Source organism: Magnolia sinica, chromosome 19, assembly GCF_029962835.1.
Source record: "Magnolia sinica isolate HGM2019 chromosome 19, MsV1, whole genome shotgun sequence".
In the NCBI taxonomy this organism is placed as follows: domain Eukaryota; kingdom Viridiplantae; phylum Streptophyta; class Magnoliopsida; order Magnoliales; family Magnoliaceae; genus Magnolia; species Magnolia sinica.
The window spans coordinates 6,757,094-6,776,923 of NC_080591.1; the positions used below are offsets into that span (position 1 = coordinate 6,757,094).

The 19,830-nt window shown below is 41.0% G+C and overlaps 1 protein-coding gene across 1 annotated transcript; it reads left to right on the top strand.

The window, feature by feature from the left end:
- The first annotated feature begins 36 nt into the window (after positions 1-36).
- Positions 37-12,822, top strand: LOC131235120 (uncharacterized). The gene is made up of 6 exons (XM_058232254.1): positions 37-146; positions 230-305; positions 373-434; positions 1,396-1,541; positions 11,473-11,683; positions 12,526-12,822. Exons 1-6 carry the CDS (start codon positions 144-146, stop codon positions 12,691-12,693), a joined length of 666 nt encoding a protein of 221 aa, XP_058088237.1. The 5' UTR covers positions 37-143; the 3' UTR covers positions 12,694-12,822.
- The last annotated feature ends 7,008 nt before the right edge of the window (positions 12,823-19,830 follow it).

Here is a 19,830-nt window from a genome sequence, read left to right on the forward strand (position 1 = left end):
TTTCATGAACCGCCAAATATAAATCTCATTCTCATTCTCATTCTCCTTAAAAATTACACACACACACACACACACACACTCTCTCTCTCTCTCTCTCTCTCTCTCTTTCTCTCTCTGCAAACTCAAAATCTCAGTCTCAGTAGATGGTAAGAAATCCCTCTCTAGTTTCTACTCTATCTCTCTGAAGTTTCTAGGGTTTGAATTTTTGAATCTTTTTCGGTATTTGCAGGAGGAATCGACGGAAGAACTGGAACCGCTCTTCGATTACAGTCGCATTCAACCCATCGATTTCGTGTTCCTTGACGGTATTCCCCCTTTCCTATCACCATCGCTGTCATCACCATCATCATCTTGATTATCCTTGTTTTGCAGATGACTGTTCGGCTTCGCCTCCATTTTTCACAGCCAAACGGAAGAGGGCTTCAAATCCCTCGGTAAGTATTCGATCCAATCGTCTTTCGATTCAATGTTGTTTTTTTTCTTTTTTTTGGCATAGACTAGAATCGGCATTTTACCACAATTTGCTAATCTAGGAAATTAATCCACTGTACACATATAGAACACACATACACAAACCTGGACTGCAGAGATTGTAAACCTTGTTGTGGATGGCATGTAGCTCGAGAATCATACTAATTGGGTAATTGTAGCCGTCCGATTTTCACCTTGGGAGTTATTTGATACTCTGGCTGGGTATGGCGTTCGATATATAGGCAATCAGAAATTGTTCGCGTGGCATATATTTACTCAAGTTAAACTATGTCTATTGTGAAACCAATTGTTGTTTATTTGGAGTCCCCAAATCAGATGGGTTGAACAATCCCAACCTCTGATTCCTGTACACTTGAAATAGGATCATTGCATGATTTTCATTTTGAGCCATCCAATAGATGTCCACAAATGACAAATCCAATAGTCAAATAGCTAAATATTGGCAAATTTTTTGTTCATGTTACATCTAAAGCAGGACCCATAGTTTTTAGAGTTTATTTTGAATTACTTGAATGCAATGTATGCAATTTGATTTCCGAGTAACTTCTAAGTACATGTGTATAATCCACTGCACTCTGCCAGGGTGTCAAAGTTTTTCTCTCTTCCCACCATTGACTTTGGACTGTGACCATTTTCCTTTTAGCCATCCAATTGATGGCTACGAGTCTAGTCAGGATTGGCTGATGGGTATGACTTTACCGGCTATGCTCAATTCACATTGTAGCCCATGTTTTGGACAGTCCAGATTGGCATGCTTCATGTCATGATCATATAGCATGGCTGTATGAGTTGCCACTCTCTAGCAACGTGTGGCAAGTGTACATTTGAGTGGAGCTGTTTCATATGATATCATATTTTCTTCTTATTCCTCTTTTAACATGGACATATTGTTGGGATTATTAGGTGGAAGGTAAAGTGGAGAGCTGTGAAGTTGTGAATGTTGATGAAAGTGTGGAGGAAAAGGAAGAGGATTGGCTGCTGCCTCCACCCAAGAAACCGGTAGCTGCTGCAGCGGCACTCCAGGAGGATCCTACGATACAAGAGTTGAGGTATGAAAATGTACAATGTCTGGTAGAGCATATTGCTCAACCCAACAAACCGTATACATGGGGACCCACATTTTTTTTGGCAATCCTAATAAGTCATACGGTGAAGTACCAAAATTCTCCCCTATCGGATGCTCTTAATTGTCTGAAAAAATGGCCATTGGATGTGTTAGGGAATAGGATACATATATCTATCAGGATATGTATGCATACAATGCAACTACACATGCAGTTTGTACCCGGCACATGCTAGATATGGGTAATCAGATTTTATTTTTGTGTTATCTGGGTATATTCTTTGTTTTATCTATTAACACACACTCTGTCACTCTCTTTGTGTATATTTCGAGTTATTCTCAATAGAATACACAACAGGATTTCCACAATGTAGTCCCTAATTCATCATTGTATCAGAGCCCACCCTGACTATTGATCCAAGACTACCCCCATCAGCTATCTCCATTCCCATCTCTAGTGAGACCATTGACGGATTTTTTCCAACGATGTTGCTTGTTGGAGATAGATTTGCTCTGCTCTTTGATATATTAGAATTGGGACTTCTATACATAGTTCAAAAACTTGAAGACTCAAATTGACCAGATATCCAGCTGGGTCAGGCCAACAAAAAGACTCAAACAAGTCTTCACTTGATACTTTAATCAGTAAGCTTAGAGTGTGTAGGTTGTGCGTAAAATTTAATTACCATTGTCATCAACATCCAAGCCTTATCCCAATTAATTGGAGTTGGGTACATGAATCCTATTCCACCATTCCACTCTATCAAAGGTTGTAACTTCAATTAGACCATAGGTCATCAAGTCTTTTCTTATTACCTTCACCCACGTCCTTTTGGGCCTTCTCCTTGCTTTTTTAGAACCTTCAACTTGTACTAACTCATTCCCTGTAACTAGTGTAGTTCTGGTCTCTGGTGCTCATAGCCAATCCATCTAAGTCTACTTTCCCTCATCTTATTATCTATTGGTGCCACTCCTACATTCCCTTGATTAGATTCATTTTTTGGTTCTATCCCACCTCGCCTTGCCATTCATCCATCTCAACATCCTCATTTCAGCGCCACTCATGCTATGAACATGCTCTCTTAATTGCAAATATTTTGTCCTGTAAAGCATGGCTAATCTTACAACCATCCTTTTAAAATTCTCTTTCAGCTTGAGTGGTACACAATGTGAGCAAAAGTTAATATATTTGGAAATAGTTGTAGTATATAAAATGCCCATCTAAATACAAATGCACCAAATAGCTCACTGCTGGTGCATCTGCTCTTGAGGATGTTGCTTGATCGAGTTGGTATCTCCATCAGTTTTTATTTTGAGAGAGAGACAAAAAAAAAAGCAACTAACACTAATAACCGGGGAGTGACTTGCTCAGGCCACACCGAGTCGCATCGAGTCGATGGAGTTTTCAAGTCAACTCGATGAGTCTTGTCAAGTCCTGCCTGAGACAAGCTTGTCAGCGAGTTAACAAGGGACTTAGCTCAAAATCTCGTTGGGTCAAGTTGAGTAACTGAGTTTTCAAACTATGCTGTATACACCATCTCTTTGGTGAATCTGTTCCTTTTGTTAAAGATTGTCTTTTGAAGACCATACACCAATTCTCAGTCTTTCTTCTTCTTTCTCAAGCCCAATATCTTCTCTGCATGACTATTATCGGATCCAAACTCCTGATAGCCACATCGGATCTAGAACTGTCAGATCAGTGTTTCTAGCGACCTCTCACCAGAAACTGTATCTCGCTGGTCGCCATTGTCATTGTTAGTGTCGCTGAACTGTCGATCTGTTTCATCGGCCTGAAAGATCCAAAATCCAGATCCAATCAGATCTAGGGCCAGCTTTGCTGAACCCATTCATTGCTGGCCTAGAACACTTGATATATGCAGCCCCACCATCTTTCAACAGAGTTTCTTTTGCATCCATTTCTGGTATAACTATATATTTATACAGTACATACAAATGGACATGTATAGATGGGTAGACTCTTTGTACATATAGTTGTACATACTATAGATAGGTAGATAGTTAGATTCTTTGTTATATGTTAAAAGATACGCTTTCCCTGTATATATTTTAGGCATGGTGTGCCGTCAAGGCCGTTACGGGGCCATACAGGCCGTTACGTAAAGGTAACGGTGGCAACCTGATGCAGGACATGAAATTTAAATATGATGTGCGAGATTTTAGGCTTAAGATCACGTTAGTTCAGAACCAATTACACAAATTCCATATCCCACATGAAAGCCCAAACCATTCAATTAAGTGGAATCTATGCGGGTTCAGGCCTACACATGATAGGGTTGGATCAATAAAAATTATGAACCAAACGATACTCAAATATAAGAAATAATCATCCATACATGCATAGTAATCAGTCTCTAATCCAAGGGATTCAGAAATTCCAATTCGGGGAACCCTAGGGCAAGGAAAAGGGCATAAAATTGGAGATTTGAGTAATTTAGGGTTAGGTTTAGGGATTTTGGGTGAAAGCGGAGTGAAAGAGAGGAGAGAAACGAACCAGAAAAGTACTGCACGCGTGGACAGCAACAATGGCCCAGACGCACATGCGTGTGATCTCGGCCACACGTGTGTGGGGCCCACTATTCAGAAAAAGGCCACCTTGGCCCTGGTCGGCCAGGGATGGACTCCAAAACTCCCAAATCTCAGCTCGATTCGATGTACGGTTTGTGCGTGGTACTCTGCCGAAGTTTCAGCCATTCCGTAGGGCCAGATTCTGAAATTCTGATGTAGGGAGGAGAATTGCTGTAATAGATGATTGATTCGAAGTGTAGATGATGGGGTGAGATGAGAAGAAGGGATAATAGAAGATGGGTAGTAGAGATTGCGATGGATGGGGGCGAATCGGGATAGATGTGGCTTCGCACCACAGTAGTTAACCCTTCGATGAAAGGAGAGCTTCGCACCAATTGGACTTCACAACTCAGAGAGTAGGAAAACGCAGAATTTTTATTAATCTTCAATTAATCAAAAGAGGTACAAGGGGTGCCTATTTATAGGAAAACCCTATACCTCAAAACTCGCGCCATGTGCGTAACCGATTACTTGACGATGAAGTAAACTAAAATAAAAATCAAACAGAGAAATTTAAAGCGTTCATGATGTTCTAAATAATAACAATAAGCAAAACCTAAAATATGAAATCAATCTGACTAGTGGGCCATGATTATGAGATCTCATGATGGACTTTTCTTAACTATTGGGCCCAATCTTTTGAACCAAATTTCTTCTTCTAACTAGGAGGCCCTCCTTGGACGTCGTCATCGATTCAGATCGACAGTAGGGCCCTCTTTCTTCTAGCGTATATGCGTAGGGGGCGGCGTGCGTGCGAGTGTGCACGTGATGTCCCCATCAATTCTCTTCGGCTGCGAAGATTTTGTCACTGGCGAAATAAAACTCCTGAACCGCTCCAGGATGTCAGGATCTAGTCTCTGAAGATCCTCTTCAGTGAGCCACATGCTATCTGAAGCTGGGTATGACTTCCATTTAACCAGGTACTTCTGAAACCCGTCGTCCGACGTTGAAACTATCTGATGACCCAAGATATTCTCTATTTCCTCTCTAGGTGTGCGAAGGCTAGGTAGAGGCTGAGAAAAAAGGTTCGGAAGAGTATGTATGGGAGGTAAAGGCTGTGAATATGGGTCAGGAAGGGTAGGTATGGGAGGTAGAGGCTGAAAAAATGGGTCGAGACGGGTAGGTATGGGACGTAGAGGTTGGGAAAATAGGTCGAGATGGGTATGCATGGGAGGTAGAGGCTGAGAAAATGGGTCGAGACGGGTAGGTATGGGACGTAGAGGTTGGGAAGATGGGTCGGGAGGGGACCATAAATTAAGAAAAAAGTCTGGGTAATCGGGATGGTTAGGCGAAAGGCTGAACAATTCATCAATGACCTATTGAAATGCAACTAAATTCTCCACATTGAATGTGGAACTAATTCCCATAGAGGGTGGAAGATTTGCCACATACGCATTGAGACCGTTTTGTTTTATAATTTTGAAGGTTCCAGCGCTACTCGCGTGTAACTTACGAACAGTCCCCGGAGGATACCGCTCGGATCAGATACGGATCATCACGGAGTCCCTCACATTGAATTCCTTGAAACATTTATGTTGGTCTGTAGAAAATTTGTAACGTTCATTACTAGTAGTGATCTTTTGCTTGATTTCTTGATGTCATGAATGAATGCGATGCGTAAAAGACTCTGTAGGCTCTAACGGCCTATGGGACAGTAACATAGGGACAAGATCAATAGGTTTCTTAGGTTTATAACCAGTAACGACTTCATAAGGATTGAGACCTGTGGACCTATCGACATAACTATTAAATGCAAACTCGGCTGTAGTTATTATGGTGTTCCATGTTCTAGTGTGCTCTATATACCTCCTAGGGGGAGACTCATCTGGTAGATCATCAAGAAAGACATCGCGAAACTCATCCACTATCAGAATGGCCTCAGTGGGTAACTATACACTAGCTTCTGGTGCACTCTCTCTAGCCACAAGGCCGCACATGTTGTACTCCTCAAAATAGTGGTCTTGATGTCCCTCATGGGGTGGGCGCCCTGGTGCACGCCCATAACTGATTACTTGGCCAACTTTATTCATTGGTGTATCCTCTTGGCCACCTACCTGATATTGGCCATCTTCCCTAATGGTGGGGTTTGTCCTGAGAAAGGCTTCTATTTGGTCAAGGCGTTGATCTATGCTTTGTTCCAAGCGCTTACCCCAAGACTCGATCTGTTGGGACAGCTTGTTTAGTGACTCTAGCAGTTGTTTCATGTTTAGTGTAGGGTGCAAACCAAAATTCAGCAATATAGTTGTCAAAATATAAGATTATTTATTTATTTATTATTTTTTAAATTTAAGAAACAACCTAGTTTCTAAAAACGAAAAAGGAAAGTTTCTGAAAACAAATTAGGAAAGTTTCTAAGAAGAAGCAACCTAGTTTCTAAAAACGAAGAAGGAAAGATTCTAAAAAGCAACCTAGTTTCTAAAAAAAGAAAGTAAGCTAGTTTCTAAAAAAGGAAAAGGAAAGTGAACTACTTTCTAAAAAAGAAAAAGGAAAGGAAATTAGTTTCTAAAAACAGATTAAGAAAGTTTCTAAAAAAAGAAAAGGAAAGTTTCTAAACCTAGAAATAGAAAGCTAAGCTAATTTCTAAAATAATTCAAATAAGGGGATAACAAAAATTTCAGCAGCTTATGTCAGGGTTTATGGACCTCTAAACAACCATATATGATGAGAATTGATGCATAATGGACATAAACAACCAAACCCTAAATATGTAATGAATTCCCCTACAAGAATCCTAGGCTTTGATACCAAATTTGATGCAGGACATGAAATTCAAATATGATGTGTGAGATTTTAGGCTTGAGATCACGTTAGTTCAAAACCAATTACACAAATTCCATATCCCACATGAAAGCCCAAACCATTTAATTAAGGGGAATCTATGCGGGTCCAGGCCTACACATGATAGGGCTGGATCAATACAAATTATGAACCAAACTATACTCAAAGATAAGAAATAATCATCCACACATGCATAGTAATCAGTTTCTAATCCAAGGGATTCAGAAATTCCAATTCGGGGAACCTTAGGGCAAGAAAAAGGGCATGAAATTGGAGATTTGAGTAATTTAGGGTTAGGTTTAGAGATTTTGGGTGAAAGCGGAGTGAAGGAGAGGAGAGAAACGAATCAGAGAAGTACCGCACGCGTGGACAACAACAATGGCCCAAACGCACGTGCGTGTGATCCCAGCTACACGTGTGTGGGGCCCACTATTCAGAAAAAGGCCACCTTGGCCTTGGTCGGTCAGGGATGGACTCCAAAACCCCTAAATCTCAACTCGATCCGATGTATGGTTTATGCGTGGTGCTCTGCCAAAGTTTCAGCCCTTCTGTAGAGCCAGATTCTGAAATTTTGATGTGGGGAAGAGAATTGCTGCAATAGATGATTGATTCGAAGTGTAGATGATGGGGTGAGATGAGAAAAAGGGATAGTAGAAGATGGGTAGTAGAGATGGAGATGGATGGGGGCGAATCGAGATAGATGTGGCTTCGCACCACGGTAGTTAACCCTTCGATGAAGGGAGGGCTTTGCACCCAATTAGGCTTCACAACTCAGAGAGTAGGAAAACGCAGAATTTTTATTAATCTTCAATTAATCAAAAGAGGTACAAGGGGTGCCTATTTATAAGAAAACCCTATACCTCAAAACTCGCGCCATGTGCGTAACCTATTACTTGGCGATGAAGTAAACTAAAATAAAAACCAAACAGAGAAATCTAAAGCGTTCATGATGTTCTAAATAATAACAATAAGCAAAACCTAAAATATGAAATCAATCCGACTAATGGGCCACGATTATGAGATCTCATAATGGACTTTTATTAACTATCGGGCCCACTCTTTTGAACCAAACTTCGTCTTCTAACTAGAAGGTCCTCCCTGGATGTCGTCATCGATCCAGATCGACGGTGGGACCCTCTTTCTTCTGGCGTACATGCGTAAGGGGCGGCGTGCGTGCGAGTGTGCACGTGATGTCCCCATCACAACTGTTACATGTTACGGGGTCGTAACGGCCGTAACAACCGTTATGGAAAAACATGACCTGTAATTGTTGTTGACGGCCCGTTACGTCCCCTATAAAGACCATAATAGCCCCGTAATGATCTATTATGGGACAAACACATTTTTCATACTTTTTAATCAACACTACGGAGCAGATATAGGTTTTTCGGGGGTTTTTCAATTTATTTAGAGAGAGAGAGAGAGAGAGAGAGACCTTAACGGGTGTTACGGGGCCGTAATAGCCGTTATGCCCCGTATCGTAAAGGTAATGGTGGTGGCCGTTACAGCCACCGTTACCATTACGGAATACCTTGGTTTTAGGTTGTTCTCAAATCTCAATTGAATACACAACAATCTTTCCACAATGTAGCCCCTAATTTATCGAAATGTGCATCATGGAGTGTAACTATTAAGTTGCAATGATTATCAGAAAGCGGATGTGAGGGGGGTGGCCCATCCCATCATCTAGCCTATGAGATGAACGGTTCTCATAGGTGGGGCCCTCTTGTGAATTTTTTGGTCCAAAATATGCTGTTTTTTATTGAGTGTCAGTTCATATATTAATACCTAATATATATTGATAATTTGGTATGTACACATAATCTCATTGGTACACATACAACCACTTTCCATCTGGGAATTTAAGCAATACACTAAAATGGTATTGAGTTAACCAGTGGCTCTGTGCATGTACTTATCACATTAACAATCGGCGTGGCTAATGGAACAAAATCTGCCCCATCAAATGCACCTATTCATTTGATAATTGTCATGCAAATGGATGTTTGAAGCAAATTTCAAAAGGAGGTGTGAGGTGAGTCATTTAGACTTCTGAGCTTCGAGGAGATGCAAGCATCTTGAAAGCTGAAATGCCTTCCTAATTTCCTTTTTTCTTTAAAAATGTGAAAATAAGGAAACATAAACCATAAGAAAAAAAAAATTGTAAGAATCGTATAAGAAATTGTATTAACATACATAAAATATTTCATATAAATTATTTAATATTCATTATGTGTAAATTACTATTACATTCCAATGTTGAAATAATTGCAACGTAAATTTAGTAAAATTACATGACTAAAGCATGAATAACTAAAAGTTGTAGAAACGCTAAGCAACTAAACATTAAATGTTTATGAAAAGAAAATAAAAATCTAAGGGGTTCATCCTCCATTACATAGAAGAAAGAGGTAGGTGACAGTGGGAGAACTCTCTAATGTGGTTAAAGCACCTCTACAATTATTATTTTTATCACACTAAGCTACTAAGCAATAAATGTTTAAGAAAAGAAAATAAAAACCTAAGGGGCTCATTGCTCCATTATAGAGAAGAAAGAGGTAGAAGAAATTTTTCAAGGAACACTTACGGAAAATACAAACAAGATCTTGAATGGACTCAATTATTTTGAGTTAAGGTGGAACAATTTTGAGGTTAGCACAACTTTTCCTTTTCTAACCATGATTAGAGTTAGAGCTTCATAGCTGACTTTCCCAGGAGAGCATGCATCAACATCAGATTTCGATGTGATTATAGTAATTATGTTAGTATTGAAGTGGGTTTTGACTTCTACAAGTAACTTGTTTTGGTGGCTCTAAATCTTGGACATTTGATAAAAAAAAATTCTTTGGGTTATGATAAGGCAGGAGTTCCCATCATCTTTCCCATTTCTTCATTGCTTTGAGGTTGTGTATTTTGATTTTACATGTCCACTTTCTCGATGTAAGCCTTTACGTTAACGTTAGTGCCTTGTTGCTATCTTAGAGAGAGAGAGAGAGAGAGAGAGAGAGAGTCCTTTACATTAACGTTAGAGGCATCTCATTTTCATGGAGGGGCAAGATGTTGTACAAACACCATGGTGGGCCCCACACGCCAACTAGTTAGACATACAACTAGTTGCGAGTGAGCATTACTCATATATATGTATATATAGAGGAATGCTCACCTGCACACCAGTTCTCACGAGAACTCATGAGAACTTTTTCAGAACTCATCTCCCATGATATGAGTGTAAAATCTAAACTGTCCATATGATGCATCACCCCATGAAACCCCTAGGGCCTAACTTTCACCCTTGATTTGTCACTCTCTTTTGCCATGGCCCACCAAAGTTTTGGATCAGGGTGAAAGTTGGGCCCGAGGAGTTGCATGGGGTGCTGCATCATGTGGACGGTTCAGATTTTATGCTTATATCACAGGAGATGAGTTCTGAAAACGTTGACTGGGTTTTTTGGGTGAGCCCGTTTCCATGGTTGGTTCCAATCTAAACTGGTCTGATCATCTAGTCTCATTTGGACCTTAAAATGTTGCCACAATGGCCGTAGTTGTGAGATGTGGCTTGGTGAAAATATAATCATGTCGAGGAATATTCTCTTGAGGGGTGGTGCTGCGGTGCCTTTAGTCAATCACAAGACTGTGTGCTGGCCAACCTACTTGGTGCATATCCACTTTCACACAGGGTGGTTGGTTCATGTACCTTCCCAAACACACTCCATATACATTTCATCAATATCAAAAGATCATAACGTCACTACAGCGACGTTATTGACTGTTGCCATGTTTGCTGTTCAGTTCAAGTTTGGTTTGCAGTTCATAATTTGTGGGGTTCCTTGTGAATCCATTTTGTTGGGTTTGGTTTCCTAGAAGTTCAATCAATTCAAGGCTGGAAGTGGCCAGATAATTGATTAGGTTGATTCATTGAATACATTTATTTAGTTTGCACTGCCACGTTAGGTCATGTTGCCTGGTCTTTGTTGAATGCACTTCAAATTAACAGCCATTTTGGCCAATGTAAGGATTGGGAGCTCTGAAGTAGCAAGTGGATTTTGGTGAATTTGATGCTCACGATTTGGGGGAAATGGCAAAGAGAATTGCAAATCAATTTTACTCCGAGTTTAGAGCATGTGTCAGTATTGTAATCTAACAATTTGCAACACTGCTATTGACACCTTGAGGGACTTTTCCAGGCATGAGAATGATTAGCAATTGGTGTAGCCACCAACTTCCTTGGTGCAAACCAGTATTTTTAATCCTTATCGTATCTTTTCTGCAAAGTCGGCCATTAGATGATTTGAGATCTGTGGCTTGGATTTGTACGGAAGACTACTGTGAGATGAGCCAATCGAAGGCCATTTTGGTGGACTTCATGTCACCCCCCCTTTTGTGTTATGTATCCTCGGAGATTAGGAGATTGTTCATTCCTCGAACTCCCTTGCCTTTTAACTTAAAGGCAAAATAGATTAGGGGCTTTACACACCCTTTTTAGTTGTGTTATTCTGATGTTCCTGCTATTCTGAAGTCCTGATTGTTGGTGCTTATGAAATACTGATGTGCAGGTTAAAGAAGCAGGAATTGGCATTATTTGCTCAATCAGCTGAGGATGTCCTCCGAGCAGTGGAGGAGTCTGTCAAAAGAGAAATTAGTGGTTCAGGAAAGTCTGTTCCAGAACCTGAAGGAGACCAGCCATCAAAACCGAATGATAAAAGAGAAAAGATCGTCATTTCCATCCAGGACAAGGATGGACTTAAGCAGTTTCGCATGTTTATGGTATTACTTTTAATACAAAGCTTTGTATGTTTAGTTGCAGTCTTTCAATATGGTTCCAAAACTTTCACAATATTGTCAACACACACACACTACATATATTCTATGAGGTCGACCTCTTGGGAGCTTACCATGAAGTCGACCTCTGTGGGCCCTACCATGATGTGTGTTGGACATCCACCCCATCAATCAGATGCACCCTTCCATTGTGGGCCATGGGTGTAAAAATCAGGCCAATCCATTACTTGGGTGGGCCATGCCACAGACAGTAGTTGAGAGTAGATGCCCACCCATTGAAACTTTCTTGATTGTTTATAGGTCCCCATTGACATGTGGTTCAGACATCCATCCCATCCATTGTGCATGTCCCTCTTGGATGAGGGGTCACAGCAAATTTCAGGCCATTCCAAAACTAGGGTGTGGCCCACCTGAGTTCCGGATATGGCTGATTTTTGAGACATCCCATAACCTCACCAAATGCATAACGTGGATATATCCAACACATCATGGTGGGGCCCATAGAGCTCGAACAGTGTAACCATATTGCATAACAATCACTACCGTTGCTGTTACTCAAACAGCTGTTACAGTCGTAGTGTAACCATTTTTGAATACTAAAGGGTTTGGTTTTTTTTTTTTTTTTTGTTGTTGTGAAATACGACAAATCCTTTTGATTTACAGAGCTGAGAGTTATGGGATATGTGTCTGCTCATATACTTCCTTTTTACGAGTAGAAATGCATCTGTGATATTTTCTGTAATATGACATAACAGGAACTAGAACTTCATACCAATCCAAAAAACATACATCTTTATAACAGCATGCGATCCCTTCTTGTTTTGTAGGATGACAAGTTCGAGAGACTCTTCAAAATGTATGCCGAGAAAGTCAAGAGCAAAAAGGAAACCTTGGTGTTCTGTTTTGATGGAGATAAAGTTAGTTCTACTGCGACACCAAAGAGCCTAGGGTTAGAGAACGATGACATTATAGAAGTGCATTGTAAGCCTAACTGAACCAAGTAAGAACTGTGTGGCTTATCTCGCTAATCTCTTGTTGGCCCTTTTCTGTTACAATTTTGAGGGTATGCCATATGTAATATTGATTGTGTTATCCTTTTATGGCATTCATTTTCATGTGGGTCACGTTATGGCCTATTTTTGTTACTAGGGGAAGATATTTCTGTTACACTTATGGGTCCTTACTCCTGCTCCGGTGGTAGACTCTCAGGAGTTTCAACACCTGGTCAAGGGTTCGAGTACCCATAGGTGGTGAAATTCCACTAGTGTGAGTGTGTTGGGTGTGTGTGTGTGTGTGTGTGTGTGTGTATATATATAATAAAAAAAGAAAAAAAAGGAAGATATGGAAAAGTGGGTATTACTAGCAATTTCTGCTAAGGAATTCAAGGGTTGGTCCCAAATTGCCCAATGAATGGAAAGGACTAATAATGCACATGGAAAAATGTTCATGGATGTGATTAATGTCCATGAAGCTCAAGGACATTTAAAAAGAAAATTGGATCAAATGCACCTAGATGCATGTCCAATGCGCTAGTTCATTAAGTATGCTGTGATGTGGTCCATGTACGTGCAGGGCCATTGTAGGTCCAAAACTTTTGTGGCCTACAAAGGTTTTCATGGCCAATAATCACTGTTTCCTGTGATGTGGTCCACCTAAAACTTGTATCTGCTTCATTTTTGCGAAACATGCCCTAAAATAATCTAGAAAAACATATGGAAGGCGTGGATATACAATGCATACATTAAGGTTGAGCCTATGGTCAGTGTCCCACCCACATCACTAGCTCCGCGGTAGCAGCCTAGTCGCGGTCCCGGTTGTTGGGCTCCAAAGGAAAACATGAAGGGGCACATACTTCTAGGCCCCATCGAGTACGGGTAAGGTCCACCTTTTACGAATCCGGACTGTTCATTTGGTGTGGCTTACTGTAGCTGGAACTCACATCCATTGAGCTATCCCAGCCAGCTGATTGCTGTAATTTTCTCATGTCGTGTGGGCCATTGTCCTTTTTCCAGTCTTGCTCCATCCAATCAGTGGCCCATATATGGACGCCGAAAGAACTTGCTCAATGGTCTATGTTCAACAGAGAAATCAAACAGTTGGATCATACGATCAGTTTCTTTTGGAGCACGAAGAACTATACAGCCATCCTTCCACGGTACACCGTCCATCTAATGGGCCTTACCATGGATGAAAAAAAAAAAAACAAACCGTCAGTTAGTCACACCTATTAGATAATCCAATTCACCATTTCTTCTCAATTCCTCGCACTGAAGGTTTCACGGATAGCTATTTTTGTTTATCACCGTTGATTTGAAGGCCACTGATCATCTGATCTAAGCGCATTTTGAACACCCCTTTTCATCCATAAGCCAAAAATTGCAGTGATTGGACAACCACCAACCATCAAGTAGTTGTGAGTTTTGGTTGTCAAATCTCGAATGTGGACTGCTGCTCTAACCGTTTCTTTTGTGGGCCCCTTATCGGATGGTTGCTAGTAGCCCATCCACACTGCGAACCACCAAATCAACGTTCCCGATCCCCTTATCTTTGGATCTGATTGTCCTATATTTTCCCTGGCATTTGGATGTGGGCCATTTGACTATTGCCAATATCATCTTTGACCATCCATCAACATATACCTCATCAAGTTATTATTGCCCTTCAATAGGATTGATATATTAGCCACAGCATATCAAACCTGGAAACCACCAGATGAACGGTCCAAGTTGGTTGCTGTACCGTCCACGTGTCCAAAACATGGGAATTGCATACGTAATACAATGCATACTAGTGCACAATATTCTTCCGTCTTATGATCATGAAGAATCGCTATTGTTAGGCAACTATAACCATCCCATCCATGTATTGGAAAAGGATGGCTTAAAAAAGTAAGACCAGTTTATGTACGGACTGGACCATCCTATCAATGTGATTTTTGCATGACATCTCATAAAATAGGTGCCCCACTTAATGGACAGTTCAGATCGTTTGATTGGACTGTGCAAGTAACCCGATGCAACTAGCGGCTTTGTGCTGTGAGAGCGCTGGAGCATTTCTCTAATTTCTTCTAATCTATCTAAAAACTGAGAACATCAAAAGTTATGATGTTCCTTGCAGCATTGGGTCATCTGGACAGTTCAATCATCGATCTGAACCGTCCAGTAAGTCCAGAATGCATTCCATGCACGATAATGTGATAATCACGCTGATCAGATGACCTATTCCCATTTGGGCTTACTTTTTTTTATAGTTATCATTTTTCTAACCCATGTATGGGATGGTTAAGATTGCCTAACAAAAGTGATACTTTACAATAAAGCAATCCATGATGGGTCCAAACAAGTGCATGGATGAAATTGTCGATCGGTCCTATTTTGTGTAAACAATCCCAACCATCAATATCTCATGCTAGAAATTAGATGGTTAAGATTGTCAGAGCAGTGTGATGATTGTCACTAGTCATTAAAATGAAAATTGAACCAAATGAACCGTCTAGATCAATGGATTGTATTTTCTATGTATACTGATTCAAGTAGGAGCACTATAACTTATACTACTCTAGAGCACTGAAGCATTGCTCATAACCACTTGAATCTGATGTTAGGAGGCGGATTGCATATTCCTGTGCTCGGGACTGTGTGGGGCCCACAGGGATGTATGTGAAAAATCCAATCGGTCCATCTGTTTTGAAAGACCAAAAAAGGATAATTCTAAAAATCAAGCAGATCCTGAACTCAAGTGGGCCATACTACGCGAAAGAGTGGGGATTGAACTCCCGAGGGCGAGAGAAGTTTTGTATCAGGATGGTAGTTGTTTTGCCTACAGTTTATTCGAGTGTTAATAACCCTGCGAACAGTTTAGATGGAACACACATCATGGTCAGCTCCAGGAACGTTTCAACCGTGGACATTTCCGTTCCTACTCTTTCATTTGGGGTGGTCCACCTGAGCTTTTCATCTTTCTGATTTTTAGAATCCTGTCCTATTGTATTCTTTCAAAACAGATGGACGAAGTGGATTTGTCACAAACATCTCTAATGGGCCCCACACAGCCCCGTGAACAAGTATTTCAAGCAATCTGCTTTAACAAATAAAATAAAAAAGATGAAAAAGGGAAGTTTCATTTCAACATCTCCAAGAATGCTAAGTGCATGGGAAATAGATGTAAGTTATGGAGTTTGATACACCAAATGCATGGAATTGATGGGAGAGCAATAGAGTTAGTTATAGTTTTGATAAGGAAGCAACAAATACAACATGATAATATCACCATAACATGTCATAATCCATATATCATCTAATCATACCATGAGGAACCACCACCATCCATCCTTCCACGCAAAGCAAACATCATCATTACCCCTTTTCTCTAACTAACTTACATACATACATGCATGCATGCATTTATTTATAATACATACGGCTACGGACAGATGGCCCCTCGCATGGGGTTTGGCTCGTGACACCAATATCTGCCAGAAGCTGATGTCAAAGCTCTGTGGGCCCCACCTTGATGTATCTGTATTCATCCATTCCGTCCATACATTTTTCCATCTCATTTTAGTTTATGAGCCCAAAAACGAGGGACACAAAAAATCCTAAGTGGACCACACCACCTGAAACAGTGGGGATTGAACACTTACCGTTGGAAACTTCTTGGGGGACACATAAGTTTTGGATAAGATGATATTTATGTTTTTCATTCTTTCAGGTCTTTGTAGCATTATGAATAGTTTGGATGACAAATAAACATCACTGTCGGTCCTCGAGAGGTTTCTACGGTGGACGTCATTCTTCCCGCTGTTTCCTGTGGTGTGGTCCACTTGAGATTTGGATATTCCTCATTTTTGGGAAATTTTTCTAAAATAATCTGGAAAAGTGGATGGACGGCGTGGATAAAACACATAAATCATGGTAGGTTCACCAGCTTTGACATCAGCTAGGTCGCTAGTGTTGGGGTCACCAGCCAAACCGGGTCCTCTTAACGCTACCTTCTCAGTGGAGGCCAGCACAGAGCTTTAATAGGTTAAGCTTAAACCACAATGCAATGAAGTGGGTCCACTGTGATGCATCCATTATATCCAGTCCGTCCATTATCTTTCTTGTGTATTTCTAAAATATAAGTGGACCACACTGCGGTGGTGACATGGCACCATTAAAACACTCCAAATTGTGTATGGCGCTCACTGTTCCTTTTATATATTCGATCCTGTCCGTTAAGAGGATGTATCCCACTAGGATGAATGGATGCTTCAAAATCAGGCCATTCCAAAACTCAGGTGAGCCACAACACATGATTTTTCTGCTGTGGTCCAATTGTGTTTTAGATCGGTCTGATTCTTGGGCTCCAAGTGGGACACGAGGAGATTCACATAATGGACGGATTGGATGTCATGCAAACATCACGGTGGGCCTCACATATAGTGTTTAGGTTAAGCTTATCCTGTAAAGCTCATGCAGTGGATCCAGCGAGCTTTCAGTGTCCACCTAGTATGTCTCGATGGATGGGGCCTACAGGGATGCATGTTGGAATGATCTGAGCCATCCATCAGTAGGAATCATCATTGTTTGGCTGCTATTGATAATCGGATGGAAATGTGAATGGTAGTCTACAGAATTAAATGGGAAAATCAGATAAAAAATCAATCTGATATACGATCGTGATCGTCTGATTAATGATGGTACATGTACAGGCTGTTTGAGCAGAAGTAAACCGTTGATATCCAACTGGAAGGGTTCCTGGACTAAGTTGGCTAATCATGGCCCACCGATGATGGCGTTCACCTGATTGACGGTTTGGATCATCCCAAGGCGGGTCCGTGAGACCGTTTATTAATTTGTGGCCATGCTAAATTGATAATAGGAGAACATGAGTGCAGTGCACTTGCGCTCCACAAAATGACCACTTCGAATTTAGAACATGTACGATAGATCCCAGCCATTCTTTAGGCGGGACCCACCTTGGAGATATTCTGTCAAGAATCCAGTTGGACCTCTACTCTGATGGCCGCACACGTGTCCGAGCAATGGATGGATAGAAAGACAGAACAACATTCGACATTCAGCATACTTATGTGGCCCACTTGATGAGTGGACTGACCAGATTTAAGGACAAGTGAATCCAAAATGGGTCCACATGATGGTCAGCTTACATCTCTCACTCGTGCTCTAGAGTTGTACGTGCGGCTAATGAACTCGTGTAATCCCTTTGGCATTTCTCTTGCTATGGTTTGTGGCATGAGAAGCATAGCATGTGAGAAAAACTTTGATACTCTGGCAGCTCGTGACGGATAATACACAGGCACTTAGAAATTGCATACGTGGCAACAGTCAAATTAAACTGCAAAATTTTGGGTCCACTTTAGATGCATCATAATCCAAAAAATACGGTTAATGATTATCTAACTGTCCGATTGGTGGGTAATATTAGACGGTTAAAAATGAAAGTTATCCCATGGTCCATTTTCAACAAATGCCCATGAATCAGCGGTCAGGATTTTTCAACTAATCTGATACTGGGACTCTGACTTAGCGGGCGAGGATTAACGGGTTTAGTTTGAGTTAATGTATGCCACGTGAATATTTTATGAGTGCCTGCGTATCAAGAGTAACAAATAACAGTGTATTTGTAGTTATCCTGACAGTTCCCAGGATGGTTCATGATTTGTGGGGTCCACATCTCCACCGTTTAATCTCGTTGGTGTGCATCCAGTGATCATTTCGAAATCCTAATTTTAGAAAGTTCTTCTTGAGATGAGACGCACGCACGCTACACGTGCAGCGGAAAAACATTTGCCTTTTTTAATGACCAAAATACCCATGAGGAATACCAGAACGGAAGATGACAAGATGCCGCCAACTCGTAGAGGCGCTAGACTAGGGTTATAGTGCACCACCATTTTGGAAATAGTTGTGGCTCGTCCACGGTACATGTGGGATAAGCATTCGGTAATCCGAGCCATTCAAATTGCGGGAATTATTGGATGGTAAATATGGCAAGAATTTCACTGATGCATTGATCATAGCCATCCAGTTCATGGCTATCAAATGGATGGTTAAAAGTTAGTCCAAAACGTGTGATTTTAAGTCTATTTCTCGACCCCTGATTGGTCCGTATTTGAAACGGGTTGGATTGGATCCTATATGCTAGCCATGGGGCCTGTGGGTTTTGATCTAAGGGTCAGGATCTTCTGATATGGAAGATTTTCAAAGATAACCCATCCATACTAGGGTCCATCTGGTCAACGGTCTGGATCTCAAACCATTCACGTGCACTGAATGGTGTTATTTGAGAAACTGAATGATTTTTGAAGCGCAGGCCCTACCATGCCTCTTACTCGAAAGATGTAATACATAGTGGTGGGGCCACAGATGGGTGATCCAGACTGTTGGAATGGCCAAAGGTCTCCTGAACCATCAGATCGACCGCTGCATCACTCATTCCCACACGTACTATACTTAACAGAGCAAAATAGTATTGATCCTTCCCGATGAGCATTGTATTTTGGAATTGTGGCCCATCCATGATCAGGCCCACATATAAGCCATTCTAAGTAGACCCTATCCATGATCGGACAGACTACCTACAGTTAGTTGTAGGTTAAACAACGACCCATGGAGAAATTAAGAAATTATGAAAGCGAATCTTAAAAGGGCTGTAGCGTACAAACGGGTTGTAGGTGATCAGTACTCAAAATCAGGTGGATTGCCCTTAGGACTAATCACCTACAAGCGGTTGCACGCTACGGCACATTTTTTTAAAAGTATGAATCCGGTAATAGCATTTCTATTTTAAGCGTAGCTTGCAAATGGATGTGGGCTAACAGTGGCTTTTTAATGAAATTCAGTTCGTTCATCATGTAGGCCCCTCCTAATCTCCTTGGATCCCAAAACCGAGGTCTCTCCGGTACTCATGTGGGCCACATCATATAAAGACATCCAGACAACAAATTTCCCCTTTTCATAATGTAGAGCTTTGATCCGTGGATAGAAATTGCATTCTCTCTAAATATAATATGTAACATCTTCAGGACTTTCTCCTAATTTTACATTTATAAGTACGGATATGCTGACAGATTCAGATGGACGTGGGTCTGGTTGTCAGAAATTTAACCCGTCTTCCCTTCGTTGATT

Bases quoted from the DNA above. Each gene is read 5' to 3' on its own strand.
- LOC131235120 (XM_058232254.1), top strand. The intron at 435-1,395 runs GTAAGTATTCGA...TGGGATTATTAG, and splicing joins AGAGGGCTTCAAATCCCTCG to GTGGAAGGTAAAGTGGAGAG. The intron at 1,542-11,472 runs GTATGAAAATGT...ACTGATGTGCAG, and splicing joins CCTACGATACAAGAGTTGAG to GTTAAAGAAGCAGGAATTGG.